Raw genomic sequence first — 20019 nt, 5'->3', positions numbered from 1 at the left:
TTTTAAACTTATGACTGTTTTGTGTTACTCCTTTCTCAGAGTTTTAAATTAGCTTACTATGTGAGAAGTTTGAGAAGATTGTAACTGTTGTCACTATTATTTTTGTTGTCTGAGACAATAGCAAAGAGTTTCTTCTTGCTTTTTTTTTCTTTATTCCGGGGCCTTGATCCTGCAAACACTTATATATGAGTTTAACTTTATTATTGCGAGCGTCCCATTTAATTTCAGTGGACTAATGCAGGAGCAAAATTATGGACGTGTGTGTTTGTAGAATGGGGGCTTTGGATAGTATCTTTAATGATTGGGACACAATATCTTACAGGATTTTTTTTCAGTCATACAATCAATGGAAATATGTAAGAATACATTTTTCCTCAATATGGATAGTTCTCATCATGTCTCCTCCTATATTCAGCCATCCGTCTTGCATTAATGTCATTGTTGATTCTTTTAAATCTTCCTTTGATTTTGTTTTTCCTTTTTTTCACTTGAAACATCTAGTTATAGAGCTTTCTTGGGTCTACTCATCTAAACAAATTTAAACTCAGTTGTTTATATTTCTTTAAATTGTTCACTTTGTGCTACGTTAAAAACTGTAACTTTTTTAGCAAGTTCCAAGTCTCTGACTTGCAGTTGTTTTTATAGTCTGATCAGTGATATGGATCTCTGCCATGTTTAGGTGTTGAAGATGAACAGACATACTTCCTAAAATGAAGCTCAGATTGAGTTGCTGGTGGAAGGTCTGGAAGAAATATTTAAATTAGGGCTGACAAGCGATTAAAAAATATTAATTGCGATTAATCATGAGATTAAAAAAATTAATTGCACTACTAAGCAGTAGAATGCCATTTATTTAAATATTTGTGGATGTTTTCTATGTTTTCAAATATTTTGATTTCAATTACAACACAGAATACAAAGTACAGTGCTCACTTTATTTTTATTTTTATTACAAATATTTGCACTGTAAAAATGATAAACAAAAGAAATAGTATTTTTCAATTCACCTCATACAAGTACTGTTGCGCAATCTCTTTATCATGAAAGTGCAACTTACAAATGCAGGGGGTTTTTTTGTTAAATGCCTGCGCTCAAAAACAAAACAGTGTAAAATTTCAGAGCCTACAAGTCCACTCAGTCGTACTTTTGTTCAGCCAATCACTAAGAGAAACAAGTTTTTATTATTTTAAAGGAGATACTGCTGTCTGCTTCTTGTTTACTATGTCACCTGAAAGTAAGAACAGTAAGAACGGGTGTTTGCATGGCACTGTTGTAGCCAGTGTCACAAGATATTTACATGCCAGATGTGCTAAAGATTCATGTGTCCCTTCATGCTTCAACCACCATTACATGCGTCTATGCTGATGACGGATTCCACTAGATAATGATCCAAAGCAGCGCAGACCAGCGCATATTCGTTTTCATCATCTGAGTCCGATGCCACCAACATCAAAATCAAAAGGTTGATTTTTCTTTTTTGGTGGTTCGGGTTCTGTAGCTTCCACATCAGTGTATGGCTGTTCTAAGACTTCTGAAAGCATGTTCCACACCTCATCCCTCTCAGATTTTGGAAGGCACTTCAGATTCTTAAATCCTGGGTCGAGTAGTGTAGCTGTTTTTAGAGATTTCACATTAATATCTTCTTTGCGTTTTGTCAAATTTGCAGTGAAAGTGTTCTTAAAATGAACAACATGTGCTGGGTCATCATCTGAGACTGCTATAACATGAAATACATGGCAGAATGCGGGTAAAACAGAGTAAGAGACATACAATTCTCCCCCAAGGATTTCAGTCACAAATTTAATTAACGCATTATTTTTTTTAATGAGCATCATCAGCATGGAAGCATGTCCTCTGGAACGATGGTTGAAGAATGAAGAGGCATATGAATCTTTAGCGCATCTGGCATGTAAATATCTTTCGACGGCAGCTACAACAGTGCCATGCAAATGTCTGTTTTCACTTTCAGGTGACATAATTAAGACGTGTGCAGTATTATCTCCTGTAAGTGTAAACCAACTTGTTTCTCTTAGCGATTGGCTGAACAAGAAGTAGGACTGCGTGGACTTGTAGGTGCTAAAGTTTTACTTGGTTTTGTTTTTTGAGTGCAGTTATGTAACAAAATCCCTACATTTGTAAGTTGTACTTTTATAATAAAGCGATTGCTCTACAGTACTTATATGAGGTGAATTGAAAAATACTATTTCTTTTATCATTTTACAGTGCAAATATTTGTGATAAAAAAATAATATAAAGTAAGCATTGTACACTTCGTATTCTGTGTTGTAATTGAAATAGATATATTTGAAAATGTAGAAAAACATAAAAAATATTTAATAAATTTCAATTGGTATTCTATTCAACAGTGTGCAATTAATTTTTTAATGTCAGTTCATTTTTTGTTAATAGTGTGAGTTAAATGCGATTGACAGTCCTAATTTAAATTATTATTGTGCCTATATTTCAGTCATTGTAGTAGCTTAAAAAACGGACTCATCAAACTTGACAATGATTTGCTCTTCCACGTCAATAGATAATTTTATTCAGTGGCACATTTGATCCTCAAAAATATCCTCCCAAAAAACACCCTAATTTAATATCCAATTTTTTTGTGATAACCCTAAATCTTTTCTCTTGTTGCTTAGTAACTGTTGGCAGGACTTACATTTTACCTTACAAGAATTCTGTTTTCATTACATCATTTAGTTGCTTATTTCCTTCCACGTCTCTCAACTTTTAAACATGTTAAGTCAGATAAATTCATGCAGTGATGTTTGGTAATGCTTATCACTCACTTGCAATATTAATGAATAGTTGTCACATTTACGATAGCAAGAAACAATCATTTAGTGAAATCAGTACTCTGAATTCTGAAAAATAAGCTTCCTGAGTTTATATAGAACCTTATTATCACATATCTCACTTACATTCCAGGATTTTCTGTATTCTAGCAAACCATGCTCCTTAGTGGTACACAGTACCATTCATTCGTCTCTCTTCAACATTCATTGGCCGCTGATTCTACCCAATAGCAGTCGCCTTTTTCCACCCACTCTTTTTCCCCCTTTAGAAAGCTGTGTAATTTTCTTCTTCCTAGTTGCCATAAGCTGAACTTTGATGTTATCACTTGCCTTTCAGTTTATTCTAAAAAATTTTGATTTCATAGATTGAAATTAGTGTGTAATGTTTCTAATGACAAAACCTTTCAAATGTTTAAGCTCCTATATGTTTCTGTGTGACATAAAAGTTCAAAAATACTTGATAAAAATCTCAATGTAGCCATAAATGAGGGGCCACCATAAACTGGTGTTACATAGTTGCCAACATAATAGCATTTATACTTTTTTGAAAAAATTGTGGATCCATTTTTTTCTCCTCCTCCTCGATCTGGATGACTACTTTTGATACTACTGATTACTTTGTGCTCAAATATTGAGAAGATGATGTTTCTCTCATTCTTCTCCCTACTTAAATCCAACCACTCTAGCCACTCAATTTTTATTTGTAATGAAGATTTTATGTCTTCCCTTCCCTTTTCCTTTTTGTGTAGGCGTATCTTAACTCTTTCTTTGCCCATTTTCTGTTCTTTCAAGAGTTACTCAGTCTTAACTTCAGGCATAAATGTGAGTGTTCATAGATAATGCCCTACTTTATCTCCCCTGGTTTATGTTCTGATGCTTCTTTTTACTGTCTGCTTATGTAGACTCTTAGCTTTTTAACTTTTAACTTCCAGGTACTGAATGTTTCAAAGACAAAATTGGTCCTAGAAATTCTCTGAGTGAAGCTACATAATAAAAGTATTGTACAAAAATGAAAAGAGTGAACAGTTATCAATGGAGAGATTTTTAGAAAGATTTTCTTCTTCCTTCACCTAGTACAGATTATAAATATTCTAAAGATACTTTTCTGGCTTGCATTCTTGCATTGAATTTCATGCTTCCTGGATCTACAGGATGAAAATACAACTGCTATCCAGGAAACCACAGAAGAAACGAAGAAGGCAGATCTTGCTGTGCAAGTAAGTCAAATTATATTTGGTTTTATTTGATTTTTCCTGTTCCTTTCTCGTCAGAATTTAGAATAATTTAACCGGTATACTTTTGCCCTTTTTCAGAATAAAAGAGAAATACTAAGAAGATTGAATCAAAATCTTAAAACACAGGACGATGTAAAAGGAATAAAGGAGCCTAAAGACACCTGTGAGGCAGCTATGGCTGAAGAGAGTAAAGAAGAATATCCACTTCTAGTAGATCGCAAGAAATGGGAGGTGGCAGCAGCTGAGTTGGTGGTTCCTCTTGCACAGCTAACTATGGAGGAATCATTTTTGGGGACAGAGAGTAAGCAAGCTTTCTGCTTTGCCTACCTGAGCATTTCCATCACTGATACCTAGGTGCCAATCTGTTGTGTATGGTATCAATTCACTAGAATGAAAGTGCTCCTAATCTTAACCCTTTCACTATCTAAATGGTTACGCTGCCTCTCGGTCCAAGTTCTTCAAAGACTTCAAGATGACTATTTCTAGGGCTGTCAAGTGATTTAAATCGCGCAATTAATTGTGCTGTTAAACAACAATAGAATACCATTTATTTAAATATTTTTGGATGTTTTCTACTTTTTAAAATATATTGATTTCAGTTACAACACAGTATAAAGTACACAGTGCTCGCTTTATATTTATTTTTGATTACAAACATTTGCACTGTAAAAAAGAGAATAAATAGTATTTTTCAATTCACCTAATACAAGTTCAGTAGTGCAATCTCTTTATCATGAAAGTTGAACTTACAAATATAGAATTATGTACAAAAAACGTTCCTTCAAAAATAAAACAATGTAAAACTTTAGAGCCTATAAGTCTACTTCTTGCTCAGCCAATCGCTCAGACCAACAAGTTGGGTTAGGATTTGCAAGAGATAATGCTGCCTGCTTCTTGTTTACAATGTCACCTGAAAGTGAGAACAGGTGTTCACATGGCACTGTTGTAGCTGGTGTTGCAAGATATTTACGTGCCAAATGCTGGGTTCTGCTCGCTAACAATCCAGAGCAGACTGATGCATGTTCATTTTCATCATCTGAGTCAGATGCCACCAGCAGACGGTTGATTTTCTTTTTTGGTGGTTCAGGTTTTGTAGTTTCTGCATCAGAGTGTTGCTCTTTTAAGGCTTCCGAAAGCATGCTCCACACCTTGTCCCTCTCAAATTTTGGATGGCACTTCAGATTCTTAAACCTTGGGTCAAGTGCTGTAGCTATTTTTAGACATCTCAGATTGGTACCTTCTTTGCATTTTGTCTAAATCTCTGTAGAAAAAACATACGCTGGGTCATCATCTGAGACTGCTATAACATGAAATATATGGCAGAATGCGAGTAAAACAGAACAGGAGATGTATACAATTCTCCCCCAAGGAGTTCATTCACAAATTTAATTAATGCATTATTTTTTTTTAAATGAGTGTCATCAGCATGGAAGCATGTCCTCTGGAACAATGGCTGAAGCATGAACAGGCATATGAATCTTTAGTGCATCTGGCAGGTAAATATCTTGCGATGCCAGCTACAACAGTGCCATGCGAGCACCTGTTCTCATTTTCTGGTGATGTTGTAAACAAGAAGCAGGCAGCAGTATCTCCCGTATATGTAAACAAATTTGTTTGTCTTAGCTATTGACTGAACAAGAAGTAGGACTGCATGGACTTGTAGGCTTTAAAGTTTTCCATTGTTTTGTTTTTGAGTGCAGTTATGTTTAAAAAAATAAAAAATAAAAATAATCTACATTTGTAAGTTGCACTTTTATGGTAAAGAGATTGCACTACAGTACTTGTATTTTTCAATTCACCTCATACTATTTCTTTTATCATTTTTACAGTGCAAATATTAGTAATTAAAAATAATATAAAGTGAGCACTGTACACTTTTTGTGTTCTGTGGTTGTAATAGAAATCAATATATTGGAAAATGTAGAAAAACATCCAAAAATATTTAATAAATTTCAATTAGTATTCTATTGTTTAATAGTGATTAATCGTGGTTAATTTTGTTTGATTAATCGCAGTTAACCCACACAATTAACATCCCTACTGTGTTCTATTTTGGTTAAGAATTGATGTACGAGTCAAGGGATTAACTAGTTTTACTGAGCTGGCCTCAAAGGGGTTAAGTTCTACTGCTAGAACAAATAGTTAACTGAGCTTGAGTGTTTGTATAAAGTTATGCTGACTAACTCCCATTGCAGATTATCACTACAAGAATCTTTTTACACATTTATTAATCACACGTAAGAAGGTAAAGCAGTTAAGGCATTTAAAATTTAAGAAGTGAAAGAAAACCTCACCATTAAAATGTCCATGGTACCCTTTCCATTTTAGATGGTATTAAAAGCCTTTGTTAGGAAAAAGAATCAGTCATAGGATGACTTGTTGCTGAGATCTGAACCGGTTTCTTTTGAGGACAAAACAAAAAAATTACAGAAGGAAAGAAACAATATCAAAGATACGACAGAGATACAGTTACTGTCTTTTTCACTTGCATTTCAGCTGCTGGAAAATTTTCAGGCAAAACTCTTGCTTTTTTACGTATCTGGCTAAAGCATTATTTTTAATTTGTCTCCTTGATCACATTTTTGTTTTTGGAGGGGGGTGAGGCATATATTAGCAGAAACCTTCAGTTTGTATCCCAGATGTTCAGTTGTTGAGTATTTAACCCAGTGAAGCTGGTGATGTCATCTGGCTTCCTTCTTCAGTGTGTTTAGAATATCTTTCAGGATCAGGAGAACAGTGTAATGGCAAATTCCTGGGTCCCAGTATATGATGGTGAAGTATATTTCCTCCCGTTGTTCCTTCTCAAATAAGCTACCAAATACACCCAAAAAACCCAATTTCATTCCATTAAAACTGATCATCTGGTGGTCTCATGTACAGGCACTTATTTTCACTTTAATATCATATTGGCCCTGTTTCTATAGCATGTTTTGACTTTACTCAATGTTTCCTAATTATAGATTTTAGTTTATATCATTTGACTCTAATCTGTGATCATTTTTATAAAACCATTTATATACTGATCACTATGGCCTCTTTGTTACCTTTTTAGTTCCACCTCTTTGGACCAGCTAAAATTCTAGCCCAGAGTATCAGTCTCCACAGAAGTAAACTATCATTCTTCTTTGAGTGTTTTCTCATATCCATTCCATGCTAGGCGTGTGCGTGTGCACTGCGTGCAGAGTTGCTGGACATTTTTTCCCTTAGTGCTATCTGTAGGACTGGCTCTAGCACTCCTTGGAGCTGCACGCACATGCACCAGTATAAGGGGCTCTGCCCCCGCTCAGTTCCTTTTTACCGCCCATGATGGTTGCTTGGAGTGATCCTTCCTGCTCTGGCAAGGCTTTCTTCTCAGTGGTTTGGACTTTTGTCATATATTATATAGTTATTGTAGATAGTTCTTACTACTGTTAGTATGGATAGTGGTCCCTGTCGTTGAGGGACTTTCGCCCCTAGGGCTGGGCATGTCCCAGTCCCCAGACTTCAAGCTGTGTACTGGCTCCAGCAAGCCCATGCCTGTGAGTGACCCACACTCTAGCTGTCTAAAGTGCCTCAGGAAAACTCATGTTAAAGAGAAGTGCCAGATATGCATGTGCTTCAAACACGCTTTCAAAAAGATAGAAACATTTGTCTGAAGGCCTTCCTCATGGAGGCAGCCTTCAAACCGGCCTCAGAGCTGAGCCGCTCCGAATCGGCGCCAAGCAGTTCAGCTTCTGTGTGAAGCGCTCCATTGGTTCCGTGCTCCTCCTGGCACCATTCTCCATCCGTGGTGCCAAAGAAGAAGCATAAGAAACAGCTTCACCCGAACCTCACCTCCCTGCACCTGACAGCATGGTTGCTTCGTGGCTGAAACCTGAAGAGCAGGCCTGCTTTGAACAGGGTTACGACGAGTCTTGCTGGGTAGCAGAAAGCCTGCCATGAGGGCCACCTACTTGGCTACTTGTTGGGCCTCCAAATGGAATCTTTCTCCATCCCAGTCTTCTCTGCAGTCTGTCTTGGACTATCTGCTCCACTAAAACATCAAGGTCTGGCTCTCTCATCTAGTAAGGTTCACTTGACAATCGTTTCTGCCTTCCACCCTCCAGTTCAGGGCTGATCAGTGTTCTCCCATGAGATGACAGTCAGGTTTCTCAAGGGCCTGGAAAGACTATACCCTCAGGTTCATGAACTGATTTCCACAATGGGACTTAAACCTGGTCCTGTTAAAGCTCACGGGACCTCACTTTGAGCTGTTAGCATCTTGTTCCATACTGCTTCTCTCTTGGAAGGTTGCCTTCCTTGTGGCGATCACCTCAGCCAGAAGGTCTCTGAAATCAAAGCCCTGTTGTCAGAACCCCTTTATGTGGTGGTCTTCAAGGACAAGGTCCAGCTGCTCCCCCATCCGGCCTTCCTACCAAAGGTGGTGTCCAATTCCACAACAACCAGGACATTTTTCTTCCGGTCATCTTTCTGAAACCTCACAAGACCACCGAGGAGCACTGGTTCCATACACTAGACATTTAGCAGGCCCTAGTCTTCTATGTCGAGAGGACTAAGCCCTTCTGCAAATCTACACAACTCTTTATAGCAGTAGCAGAAAGGATGAGAGGGCTGCTGGTGTCATCCAAAAGAATCTTGTCCTGGATATCCGCCTGTATCTGGGCTTGTTACAAGCAGGCGAAGGCTCCGCCTCCAGCCATCGTGACTGCTCATTCCACAAGAGCTTAGGCTTCATCAGCAGCATTCCTGTCACATGTACCAGTCCATGATGTCTGCAGAGCTACAATATGGTCGTCGGTCCATACCTTTGCATCCCACTACACCATCACCCTGCAGGCCCGTGATGATGCCAGGTTTGGAAGAGTGGTGTTGCAGTGAGCACATCCATAAACTCCGAGCCGACCTCCAAGGGGTACTGCTTGAGTCACCTATCATGGAATGGACATGAGCAAGCACTCAAAGGAAAAGAAACAGTTACTTATCTTTTGTAACTGTTGTTCTTCGAGATGTGTTGCTCTTACCCATTCCATGACCCACCTTCCTATCCCTCTGTCGGAGTTATCAGCGAGAAGGAACTGAGATGGTGCAGAGCCGGCGGTGCTCCTTATACCGGTGCATGTGTGCACGGGTTCAGGGGGTGCTAGAGCCAGTCTGAGGGATAACACTAAGGGGAAAATCTCTGGCAACTGTGCACGCGGCACACACATACCTAGCATGGAAGGGACATGAGCAACACATCTTGAAGAACAATAGTTACGAAGGATTAGTAACCATTATTTCTTCTGATGGGTGTATGCCATCTCAAAGTACTAGAAGATATAATGGAAGAGATTTTTCAATTTAGATTTATTACTTTTATTTTAGTTTATGTTGGACCCTTTCTCAGTTTAAGCTTGATAGAATTCTTGATATTGTTGTTCAAGCTTAATACTCTTAAATTTTGTCTTCTCCACGTCTGATAGTCTTAAAAAGTGGGAGTTCCCCTTCTCCCTAGCAACTGATCTTTTGGCTCTAAACTAAAATGCAGGACTGCTGTTCAGGAAGGATGTTGCAAAACCCTCTGCTTTTAAGCATGCATAAAATGGGAAGCTCAAAGTCTCCCTTTGCAGCAGAACCTTTCAAAGGAATTTTTAAAAATTTAAACTGAGTTTATCTAGTTTTCTTTATTCTATTGGGTGCATTTCTCAGAATTATTTTCAAATATATATATTTTTGGAGACTTTTGGGGGCTTCTGAGGCAGCACCTTCCTTTGCCCGCCCTTTCCCTCCCAATCCTTCCTTCTGAAATGGCAGACGCAGTCAGCAAAATAAGGGTAAGAAATGTTGCTATTGTCCCTTCCTTCCCCAAAAGCCAAGTTCTTTGATGCAAAGGTGAAGTTCTTGGTATGAAGTCAGGTCTGCACAAGCCCGTTGAAAAGGTTGTGGAAAATTCCCCTCTTTGTGTGGCTTACCCACATTGCCTCAGGTACTAAAAACTAACAAACAAAAAAGACACACCACCTCCTTCTCACTAAAACTTATTGGTGGGTCTGCTGCTGTTATGATTAAGTGGAAATTACAGGGGAAACTTCTGAAGCTGGTGCCCAGAGAGATTTTCTGACTTTTTAGATTTAGTCAGGGATCTATCTTTGCAGGATTGTGTGTTCAAAATAAAAAGCAATAGACATAGTCGTTCCTTGATTTTATAGGATTGTGAACAACGATGATAAACAGATTTGTTCTTCATGATTCCCAACAGGGCAGACCGTGGGGGAGGTAATTAAACTAGATGTTGGTGAGCCCCAGAGAAAAGTTTGGGGCAAAAGCCCTACTGATTCAGTTTTGAAGATACTGGGGGAAGCAGAGCTACAGCTTCAAACTGAATTACTGGAGGAAATAATTATCACAAATGGTAAGCAGGAATTGGGGGTTGTCTGAACTGCAGGGTTAGAAAATTACCTTGCATAGAGTTTGAGAGTAATGTTTTTTCCTGTTGAACTTCTTATCACAATATAATATCATGATTTGGCTAGTTCTTCGAGTGATGGTCCCTACTGTATTACGCTGAGGGTTCGCATGCACCTGGAGTCAGAGAATTTTAAAAGTGTCTTGATCTGCACATATGCCTGGATCACCTTGTGCTTCTGTCCAGGGCAATAAAGGGTGGGGCAGATTGACTTCATCTACAGTTCCTTCTTCGCAGTGCATGGTCTGGGTCAAAAGTTTGTGTGCTTGTCTCTGACACACTTGTAAAAGATGGTTGTCAATAGTTTTAGTGATTTTTTTTTATATATATATATATATATATATAGCAGTTTTAGCAGTTTTGTTTTCTTCGTAGTTTTAAGAGTTAATAGTTTTAGTTATTGTTTTAGATAAACTTTGGGCTTCAGATTCTGTTCCTCCTGTCCATGATCCTTCTTGGTCAGCGGCGACCACCAATGCTGTCTCTACTGCCTGGGAGAAGATCATATCCGTCTCCAGGTGCAGTATTTGCTAGTCCTTGCTCAGCTGTGCCTGAGAAGGCTGGGCACTTAGCCTCCAGAAGCATCTCATGGAGCTCGCCATAAGAGCACATTCAGATCTAACCAGAGGAACCGCGCCCCCCCCCGAATACATAGGTCTGATTCAGCAAGGAGCACGCTTCCAGCTACTATGGCTGACCCCAGTGCTGGTGTAACCACCCCCGAGACCTCAGGGTGGGACCTAGCTGGGAGATAAGGAAGCATGGGACTAAGTCTTCCTCCAACTCAAAGAAGATGGACACTCCATCCATTAGCTCAGTCCAAGGGGATGGAGTACTTTCCGAATCTCTCAGGCACGAGAAAAAGACCCATAAACAATGAGATCCAGTGGTTCCAGGCGGTATTGATGATTCATTGCCATCTCTGGCACCCCCATAAGATGTGGATGAACAGACACTAGTTTCAAATTCTCTGACTCCAGGTGCATGGTGTGCATGCATAACCCTCAGTGGAATGCAGACAAGGAACACACAAATCTAAGAACTTCCAGTTACAGGTAAGTAACTGTCACTAATTTTTCAGGTAGGATCTTAATTAACAAGACAGTAAATCCGCTATTCAGCAGAATTCTTTTCAGCAGCTGTTGCTCACTTGCTTTTGTGCTGAGGACTCCTTCCTAGCAATAGAAACTTATTCTGTTCCTGTTTGTTCCTTCCTCTTCTTCTTCTTCCTCATTCCCACTCTCATATATCAATTGTGATAAATACAAAGAAACAAAATTAAACTTGATAAAGAAACAGGATGCTAAAAAGGACTGTGAAAGGCAGGAAATTTAATTTTATTGAAGCAAATTTGAAGTTGCTTCAAAATAATATTAGAATATCTGGACCTGTGGGTTTTGTTGTTGTTTGTTTAAATGAATAGCTTCAACTGGACAAATAAATTTATTATTTAGCTCCATAATCTTCTTGTCTGTGTTAATTCAGGATTAGACATCTGGCAAAGTGGAATCGTTTGGACAAAAAAATAGGAGTCATTCTTTAAAACCAGTGTCTTGGCACACTTGTGGTCTGATATTAGATAAACATATTGAGCTCCTCACCTATCAATCCTGGCACTTTCAAAGCAGCTATCTCTGATAGGATTAATATCTTTCCCCTGTGTTCTTTGGCCTCTCTTTATTTTATTTCCTCCCCCTCCCCCCCCCCGCCGCCCCATGCTTCTGGTGTTTAAATGCCAGATGCTGTTAGTGTTTCAACATCTAATGTTAGTTTCTTTCCTTGTGATTCTCCACTGAGACAGTGGACCATGCTGTCCTGGCAGAGAGAGACAAATCAGTGTAATTGCACTGGGATTTTCAACTCTTAAACATAATCCCATGCTCTAAAACTGAGTATGTCTAACTTTTTGGAATGGTACATTGGTGTACTAAGGTAGTAAAAGTTTAAAAAATCTTAAGAATTAGGATTTGACAATAATTAATTGTCTGTCTTTTGCAGCTGTGCTGGGTAGATCATTAAATACCAATAGTTATTCTCACCTAATCAAGTAAACAGAAAATTCATTCAGCATAATGTTAAGGCACATAAATCATATCATCTTACATAAGTCATTTGTAATAATGTCAGTTTTGTGTCTTTTGTGATCTCTTTTCATCCTTTCAGGGATATGTGAACTCATGTATGTTTCCAACCTTTGTACACTTACATTTTCATAGATTAGGTAAAAAGATTCCTTTGGTAAAACTTGTAATACTGCAAAAGAATATTTTATATTAGTCTGAAGCATACAGACTTAAAAGAGCAAGACAGTTCCATTTCTGGGCAAATATAGTGTTTTTATTACCCTGCAATTATGAAAATAATAATAAATAAATAAACCTGTTACTATTTTTAAAGCATAGTAGATTCACCTTTCCTCTTCATGATTTTTTTTTAAAAGTTTGTAAACATGGTGTTTTCCTTACTCTTAGTATGTGTAGTTGCTTATTTTTAAAAGGCTTATCAACTCTACAGTTTACCCTTTATCATTACCAAAATAGATAACGCTCACTTTTTAAAATTGTAGAATAAATTTGTATTATTTGATACTATAGATCTTCCTGAAGAAGGTACTCAGCCCTTAACCATGAAAGAGAACAGTGAAGTAGAAATTGCTTGTATTGGAGAGAAATCTTCATCTCCAGTTGTTGGTATCATAGAATCTGAAAGGACAATACCAGAGGAGTCACAAACATTTGATGCCACCCAAGTGCTGTCCAGGCCTGTTGTGCTACATGGTATGATTTTCATTACTAATTCTAAAATAAACATTTTCTTAATCAGTAGGGAATTAAAAATAATGTAATTGATTTGTTACTTTTTTAAATAAAAAATTGCCAGAACTTTGATGTATACTAATACGTTAGTATGTCATATTACAGTTCTAGTATATTAAATGCCAAAAACTTGTAGACAATGTTACATTGGGATACTGGGGATAGAATTAAGGAAACACTGAGTTTTCCTTGGAGGTGGCCTCTCCATATTCCCAATTGTGGGTTGGGCACCCTGGCACTGCTGTGCTTTGGGAACCTACTAGAAAGCAGTGCCTTTTGGGTCTGCAAAAGTGCCTTCTGTTAAAGTCCTAAAATCACTGAACCTCCAAGAATGTAAATGTAACCTTTTCAGACAAGAAACACTTTTGTGAGGTTTTTTTTTTTCATTTGAGCATCTGACTGTGATACTCTGTAGTTGTGATCATTCTTTTATTTACTTTAGAGCTGGATGATTTGGAAGCAGAAGTGTTGGAAGAAACTGAAAAAAATAAAAAGTGCAAAAGTGACCAACTTCTCATCACTGTTCATGATGTGTGGGTTAAAGAAAGGGAAACAATAACGGAGAATGAGTAAGTAACAATTTTCACTTTTTTTTTTCTTGGGCACTGTCTGTAGAGCCATTCAAAACAATAGCTAGCTTTTGACAGACTAGTACTTTAGATATGTCACTTAATTAAAATGTTCTACTTGGCTTTAGCTCTGATGCTTCTAATTGTCTTGTTAACGTGGGGTATATCTACTCTTGGATAAAAAACCCATCGCTGGCCTGGATCAGCTGACTCTGGCTCTGGGGCTCAAAAATTGCTGTGTGGACATTTGGGCTTGGGCTGGAGTCTATGCTCTGGGAGCTTGTGAGGGTGGAGGGTTCCAGAGCCGGAGCTCGAACATTCACAAGCAATTTTTAGCATGTGATCCCGAATCACCTGATCTGGCTAAGCTGTTGTCATGTCATGGGGCTTTTATCCCTGTGTCAGAATGGATTGGATTTAAATCAAAGTGATTTAAATCACTAGTTAGGAAGAATCAATTTAATCATGGATTTCTACATAAAAGTGCATTCTTGTTGGTTGTTATAACCTTAATACATATTCTTCACAACTCAGAGATAGATATAGGTTCCATTTTTAGAAGGCACACACTATACATTTTTAAGTGATTTATTCTGAAAACTTTTCAGATTAGTTTTACAGCTATATCAGACAATGAATGATTGTTTGGTTATTTCATTTACCAAAGGTAATTGAAGCAGCAATTTATGAAGTCATTGGGAGGTGAAGGATCTCCGGTTCAATAGGTTAATCATTAATATTTGGAGAGTTTTCTTTCCATGCTGTATTAGGAGGAAAACATCACCAGACAGACATTTAAATTGTTTTATTTAACTATTTCTCACCTCTATTTATTTATTTTATTTATTCGTTTAAAAATGTTTTTGCTGTTAACAAGCATGTTATCTCTGGAGACACAACTCCACTGTTCGAGAACTGCAAAACTGAACATCTCTGATGGTATCTTCTAGGCTGAGCACTGAGTCCCATTGGGTAGATAGAAAGATTAACCTAAACAATCTATACAGAAGCCCCTGGAACCCCATACGATTGGGTCCCTAATCCATGAACTATTGGAACTCATTTACAAAACTCTTTTTAAACATTACATGAATATATTGTCTCATACTATAGAATTAGAATTTATAATCCCTATTCCATGATGAGAGATCTTTGAGCTATCATGTATCTTCATTAAAAGTATCTTTAGATTGTTTTTTTCCTCAAAAAGCATTTTATCAAAAAAATTGAATTTAAATAAAAAAATTGATTTTTATCTACCCTGCCCTGTGTAGACCTGCCCTTGATGGCTGGCTGACTTTCTCTGTAGATGAATTGCATTAATAGTGATTTTAAATTGCAGGCCCCTGGAAGATACTGCCTGTCAGAAAGATGGTGGTGGTGAAGAAGCAGCTTTGGAGAAGGAAATGCCGCAGAATGCGCAACCGCGTAATGAAGTTTCTGCTGGTCAGTGAGCAGACTCCTTTTTTTTTTTTTTTTTTTTAAATAGTAGCCTTGGTTAGACAGTTTATGGGTATTACCTTTTAACTACAAAAGACAAATCTGTTCTGTCCTATTGCCACTTTCACTCTGTAGTTCTAGAAAGTTCGTAAAGGCATTCTGCTGATAGATTAAGAAAGCCAAATCTTGGACTTCCCAATCAAACTTTTTCTTCCCAAAAAAGTGCCGTTTTTCTTTTCAGTGATTTGATCACTGTACATTAGGTATTAGTAAAAGCACTGTTAACCTGAAGTTAGAAATATATATTTCTCTCTAGCTTGGATAACTACTAATAATTTCAAGTATTGCTAGCTGATTATAACCTTCCTTCTCTGTAGTTGCTAGAAGAATTTCTTCTACAAGGGTTCACCGGTGGTCTATGGAGTACTTCCAGGTGATCCACGGACTTTTTCATGTTGAAGTGGCTGTCCGTCTATGAGAATGACAGCCCTGTTAACTGTAATGCAGTCCAGGACTCTCTTAGGGTTTGCATTGCCTTTGTCCAACTAGTTTGAAAATCTCAAGCACCTTTCTTTCTCCTTGGGATTTGCTGCAGGTCTTCTTTTGTTAGGTGGTGTTATTGCTGTAAATCAATTTTGCGGATGACACCAAAATTGGAAGAGTAGCAAATAAACAGGACAAAAGACTTCAGCTGCATAGTGACTTAAAGAAATTGGTGCAGGAAGGATGTATAGACAACTAAGGGATATTCATTATCATGAAATGTAAAGACTAAATCCAAACAAAGAGGAAGAAATAAATGGGTGGGTGAAAGGGGAATGTTAACAATCAGCTATGCCTGTAGCATTAAAGCAGGTTTTTATACCTGCTCTTCTTAATTTTCCTAATATTTTTTCATATAAGCAAACAAAAGAGTAGCCACAGAGAAGATGATCACTTTAAGACCTTTATCTGAAGCAGTTGTTCCCATTTTGAAAAATGTTGAGGGGAAACTGCAGTGCCTGATTGATGCATACAAACCTATCCCTTGGCTGAACGATACACAAAGGGTATTATGCAATTCAGAGGTCTGCAGTGATGTAGAGCTTCTTTACAGCCATGGGCTCATTTCTAATATGCTCTGTTAAAAATCTCACAAATTTAGGAGTCAACTTCCATTGACTTCAGTGGGAGTTTAGCATAAGCAAGGATTAAGACTGAGGATTGTAATTCTCAAAAGGCCCAGAGTTAATTTGTCTCTTCCCTTACGTCCGAGTTGCTTCTTTGTTTCTTTCCCTCCATCAAATGAAGTTTGACCTTGTGCATTCAGTTCATCCATGCTGATCTGAGGTGGAGCTGTGCAGAGGCAGGAGTACTACAGGGGGATTTTGGGCACTCTATACTTATCAGTTTCCTGCTCCAGGGCATCCATCAGGGAGAACAGGTTGAATGTGCAGACAAGGCTTCACAAGTTACATTACTGGAGGCTATCCAGTGCATCACTTGGATGCTCTTAAGCCATCCCCTACATGGCTAATGCCATCCATTCTTGGAGCATGACTGTCTAGATCTGGATTTCTAGTGTTAAGGTGGTGTGTATGTATCTTCTTCCACTGTGCTTTAGCATTCTGCTGAAAGCAGAATCCTCTGTCCTGGGTTATTTCAGCAGAAACTGGTAAACTCTTAGGGGGAGTGGAGGTTTCTGTTGCATTTTTCAAAAAAACAAACAACAAACCCAAAAAGTATTTAGGGTCTTTTTTAGTGGAGGTAGAGCAAGCAGATTTGGAAATATTTTGCTTGTATTTCTTCATCTAGTAAGCTGCTCAGGGAATTGGCCTGTCTTTTTAGTGTCTTCTGTGAAGCACAAGTACACTTAAGCCACTATAAAATAATAAATAGTAATAATAATAATAAATAATAAACCTTTGTAGATCCAGGATAGAGGAAGCTTTAAAGAAATTTTTTGCTCCTATGAAATTTAGGGCTCCAATTTATATGGTGCGCACATACATACAAAATACTGTATTTTTAATACTAGTTCCAAATTTCCCATAATGGGTATTTGTCCTACAATATATTGCATGCAAGACTAAAACAGGACAAAGTAGAAATAAAACTATATCAGAATGACTGGACTGTGCTGCAACAGTTAATATTATTAAACAAATATGTTCCCACGATCGACACATTTTAGGGATGATTCAGTATCCCTGACATAAAATGAATACTTCAGAACATGTACAGTATTTTACATGATTGTTTCTATATTAAGATTTGTATTGTGAGAAAATACTCTGTCAACTAATTACATTTCTAAATTTCATCAGACTATATATATTTAACTTTTTGTGCTATAGGTTTTTAACATAATGTACAAGATTTTATATAGTAATTTACAAATGAAATGTGGCTAGTCAAAACTTTCTTGCAGTAATTCCTTATGGGAGCTTCTCTGTAATAAACTACAAGCAATATACCCTGCACAAATGTACCTTACACTAATGAAAATGAACCACCTTAGTTTTGTAAGATACAGTTAAACAGTGTGAAACCAAGTAAAAATATGACAGCAGAGTATATGTTGGCCATATACAAAGTAGTAGTTGACAACTTACACACAAGTTTCAAAAGCTGAATATTGATTAATAAAAATATTCATACTGCAACTTTGTAATATTTTGCATCTATTTTTTTAAAGGCCTTGGTAAATAAAGGAGGGGAGGAACCTGAATTGAATTTCCTAGCATAAACATTTTTGACCATTTATATTAAAACAAATAAAACAATATATTAAAGCAAGTGAAGCTATAGAGATTAGCTGATATGCCTCTCTTTATGATATAATTGGACTATCCTAATTCAACCTTTGTTGCCATTTGCTTAGGGGTTTGGAATTTTTGTCTACATGGATTTGTAACATTTCTCTCTCCACCCCAGACACTTGTCTCAGTGACTCTATGCAACCTGAACCCTTTTTCCAGAAGGTGGCACAGCCACAAGCCGTACCAGCAGCCTCACCAGTTCTGTCAGCTCAGTCTTCACTGGAAGAGCCTTTTCCACCTCGTTCACGCTCTGTATCACCAGCAAAAAGTAAAGGCAAAAGTTCATTATTGATTGGGCTCTCTACTGGCCTGTTTGATGCAAACAATCCAAAGGCGAGTACACAGTAATGTTACCTTTTATTAAAATCAATCTTATCTTTTCCAGAGCTTGTCTACACTACAAAGTTTTACTGGGAAAAGTTTTGCCAGTATATAGCTACAGACATAGCTATTTGAGAAGAGAGCATTCATATTTGGCTGCCATAGCTGGTGCAGTCTGTCCTCACAGCACCAGGTTACATCAGCTGGTTGTAGTACAGTGCATTCTAGTGTCCCCCACACCATTGGCCAGTGCACCACCTTTTGGGAAATTTCTTCAGTGTAATTTTCTCAGGGAATTGTGGGAGTTAATGTTCAAATGCCCTCTTGTCCATCCCAAAATCTGCTTCTTCACACTGGATTTTCAGTCTCTCACCTTTGTCACTCGCAGAAGCTGCAGGTATTACTTTCCAGGTGTACATGGTGGTTCAGTGGTTGTGGCCCTGTGAAACGAGCACTGAGTGGTGGGATCGAATCACGGTGCAAACTGGGGATGACCAGTAGTGGCTGCAGAACATTTGGTTGTGGAAGGCCAGGTTCTTGGGTGAGCTTGGTAAACAGCTCCCAGCCCTGCAGGGCAGACACACCAAAACAAGAGCTGCGCCGGCAGTGGAGAAGTGGGTGGCAATCATTCTCTGGAAGCTTGTAACCTTAGATTGCTGTTAATCAATGAGAAATCAGTTTGGTATTAATACAACATATCAGGCTGAGTCTTAGATTTTGTGAAAATAAATTAGCTTTATTTATTAAGTAAGAACAAATAATATAACATGGAACTGGAAGCATTAAAAAATAATTTTATATACACAAACTGCTCATCTTACCCTGTCTGTGTAGGTCTATCTTGAGCTTTTAATTTATTTACAAATATACATACATAGTGTGCCATGACTTGTCTGATGTCACCTCTCAGTACCAAATCTTGTTGAGTTACTGGGATGACTTCAGGAATCCTTCACCTTCTCTTAAGAGTATTTCCCCTCCAAAGCCCACCATGATCTGCCTTTGTGGGAAGTGTCTGGGGATAGGGACACCAAGTTGAGCTCTCTTCAGGTTCCCTCCTCAGAGGTCTAACTTCTCTTTAGTTAGCCCACTTCTCAGGTAAATCTAGCCAGACCTTCTGTCTGGCCCTCTGACTCCCAGTTCCCTGTGACTGCCCTGTTACAATTCCCAGATTGCCCTCTCTTGAAATCCACTTTCCAGCTGTCACTCTGACCAACCCCTCCAAAGGTTCCACTCCTGGTGGTGGTAACAGTCTTTGCAGTTCCTTCACACATACCCCTCCTGAGAGCTGAGGTTTCATGGTCCAAACACCTAGCCCCTGGACCCAGTGCTGACTTCCCCATACTTTTTGCATCCTTTTTAGACACCCCTTTGCAGAGTTTCACCCTTATAGGCATCCTGGATTCATAGGTTAACTCTTCAGGGGCCTGAGGTAGGTTTAGCACATAACACACACATGTGCGCATATCCATATATAGGATTCTAAAACACCATTGCTCTTTATTGAGAGAAAGCACAAGAAAATACGTATCATTTAGAAAACAAAAAAACCCTGAATATATGTCCCTCACTGTAGCTTATCTTTTCTATGGGGGAGCCATCTGAGTTCAGG

The 20019-nt window shown here is 38.2% G+C and overlaps 1 protein-coding gene across 4 annotated transcripts in view; it reads left to right on the top strand.

Moving 5' to 3' along the window:
• NEK1 (NIMA related kinase 1) overlaps positions 1-20019 on the top strand; it is a 145082-nt gene that overhangs the window by 95138 nt on the left and 29925 nt on the right. For all 4 annotated transcript variants that reach the window (XM_077815444.1, XM_077815446.1, XM_077815445.1 and 1 more), the window contains 7 exons: positions 3953-4018; positions 4115-4337; positions 10254-10406; positions 13055-13237; positions 13719-13845; positions 15188-15291; positions 18202-18419. In XM_077815444.1, coding sequence (XP_077671570.1) covers positions 3953-4018; positions 4115-4337; positions 10254-10406; positions 13055-13237; positions 13719-13845; positions 15188-15291; positions 18202-18419 — 1074 coding nt within the window. The remainder of the gene's footprint in view (positions 1-3952; positions 4019-4114; positions 4338-10253; positions 10407-13054; positions 13238-13718; positions 13846-15187; positions 15292-18201; positions 18420-20019) is intronic.

Source organism: Eretmochelys imbricata, chromosome 4, assembly GCF_965152235.1.
Source record: "Eretmochelys imbricata isolate rEreImb1 chromosome 4, rEreImb1.hap1, whole genome shotgun sequence".
NCBI classification, from domain to species: domain Eukaryota; kingdom Metazoa; phylum Chordata; order Testudines; family Cheloniidae; genus Eretmochelys; species Eretmochelys imbricata.
This window is presented reverse-complemented; position numbering and strand designations above follow the sequence as displayed.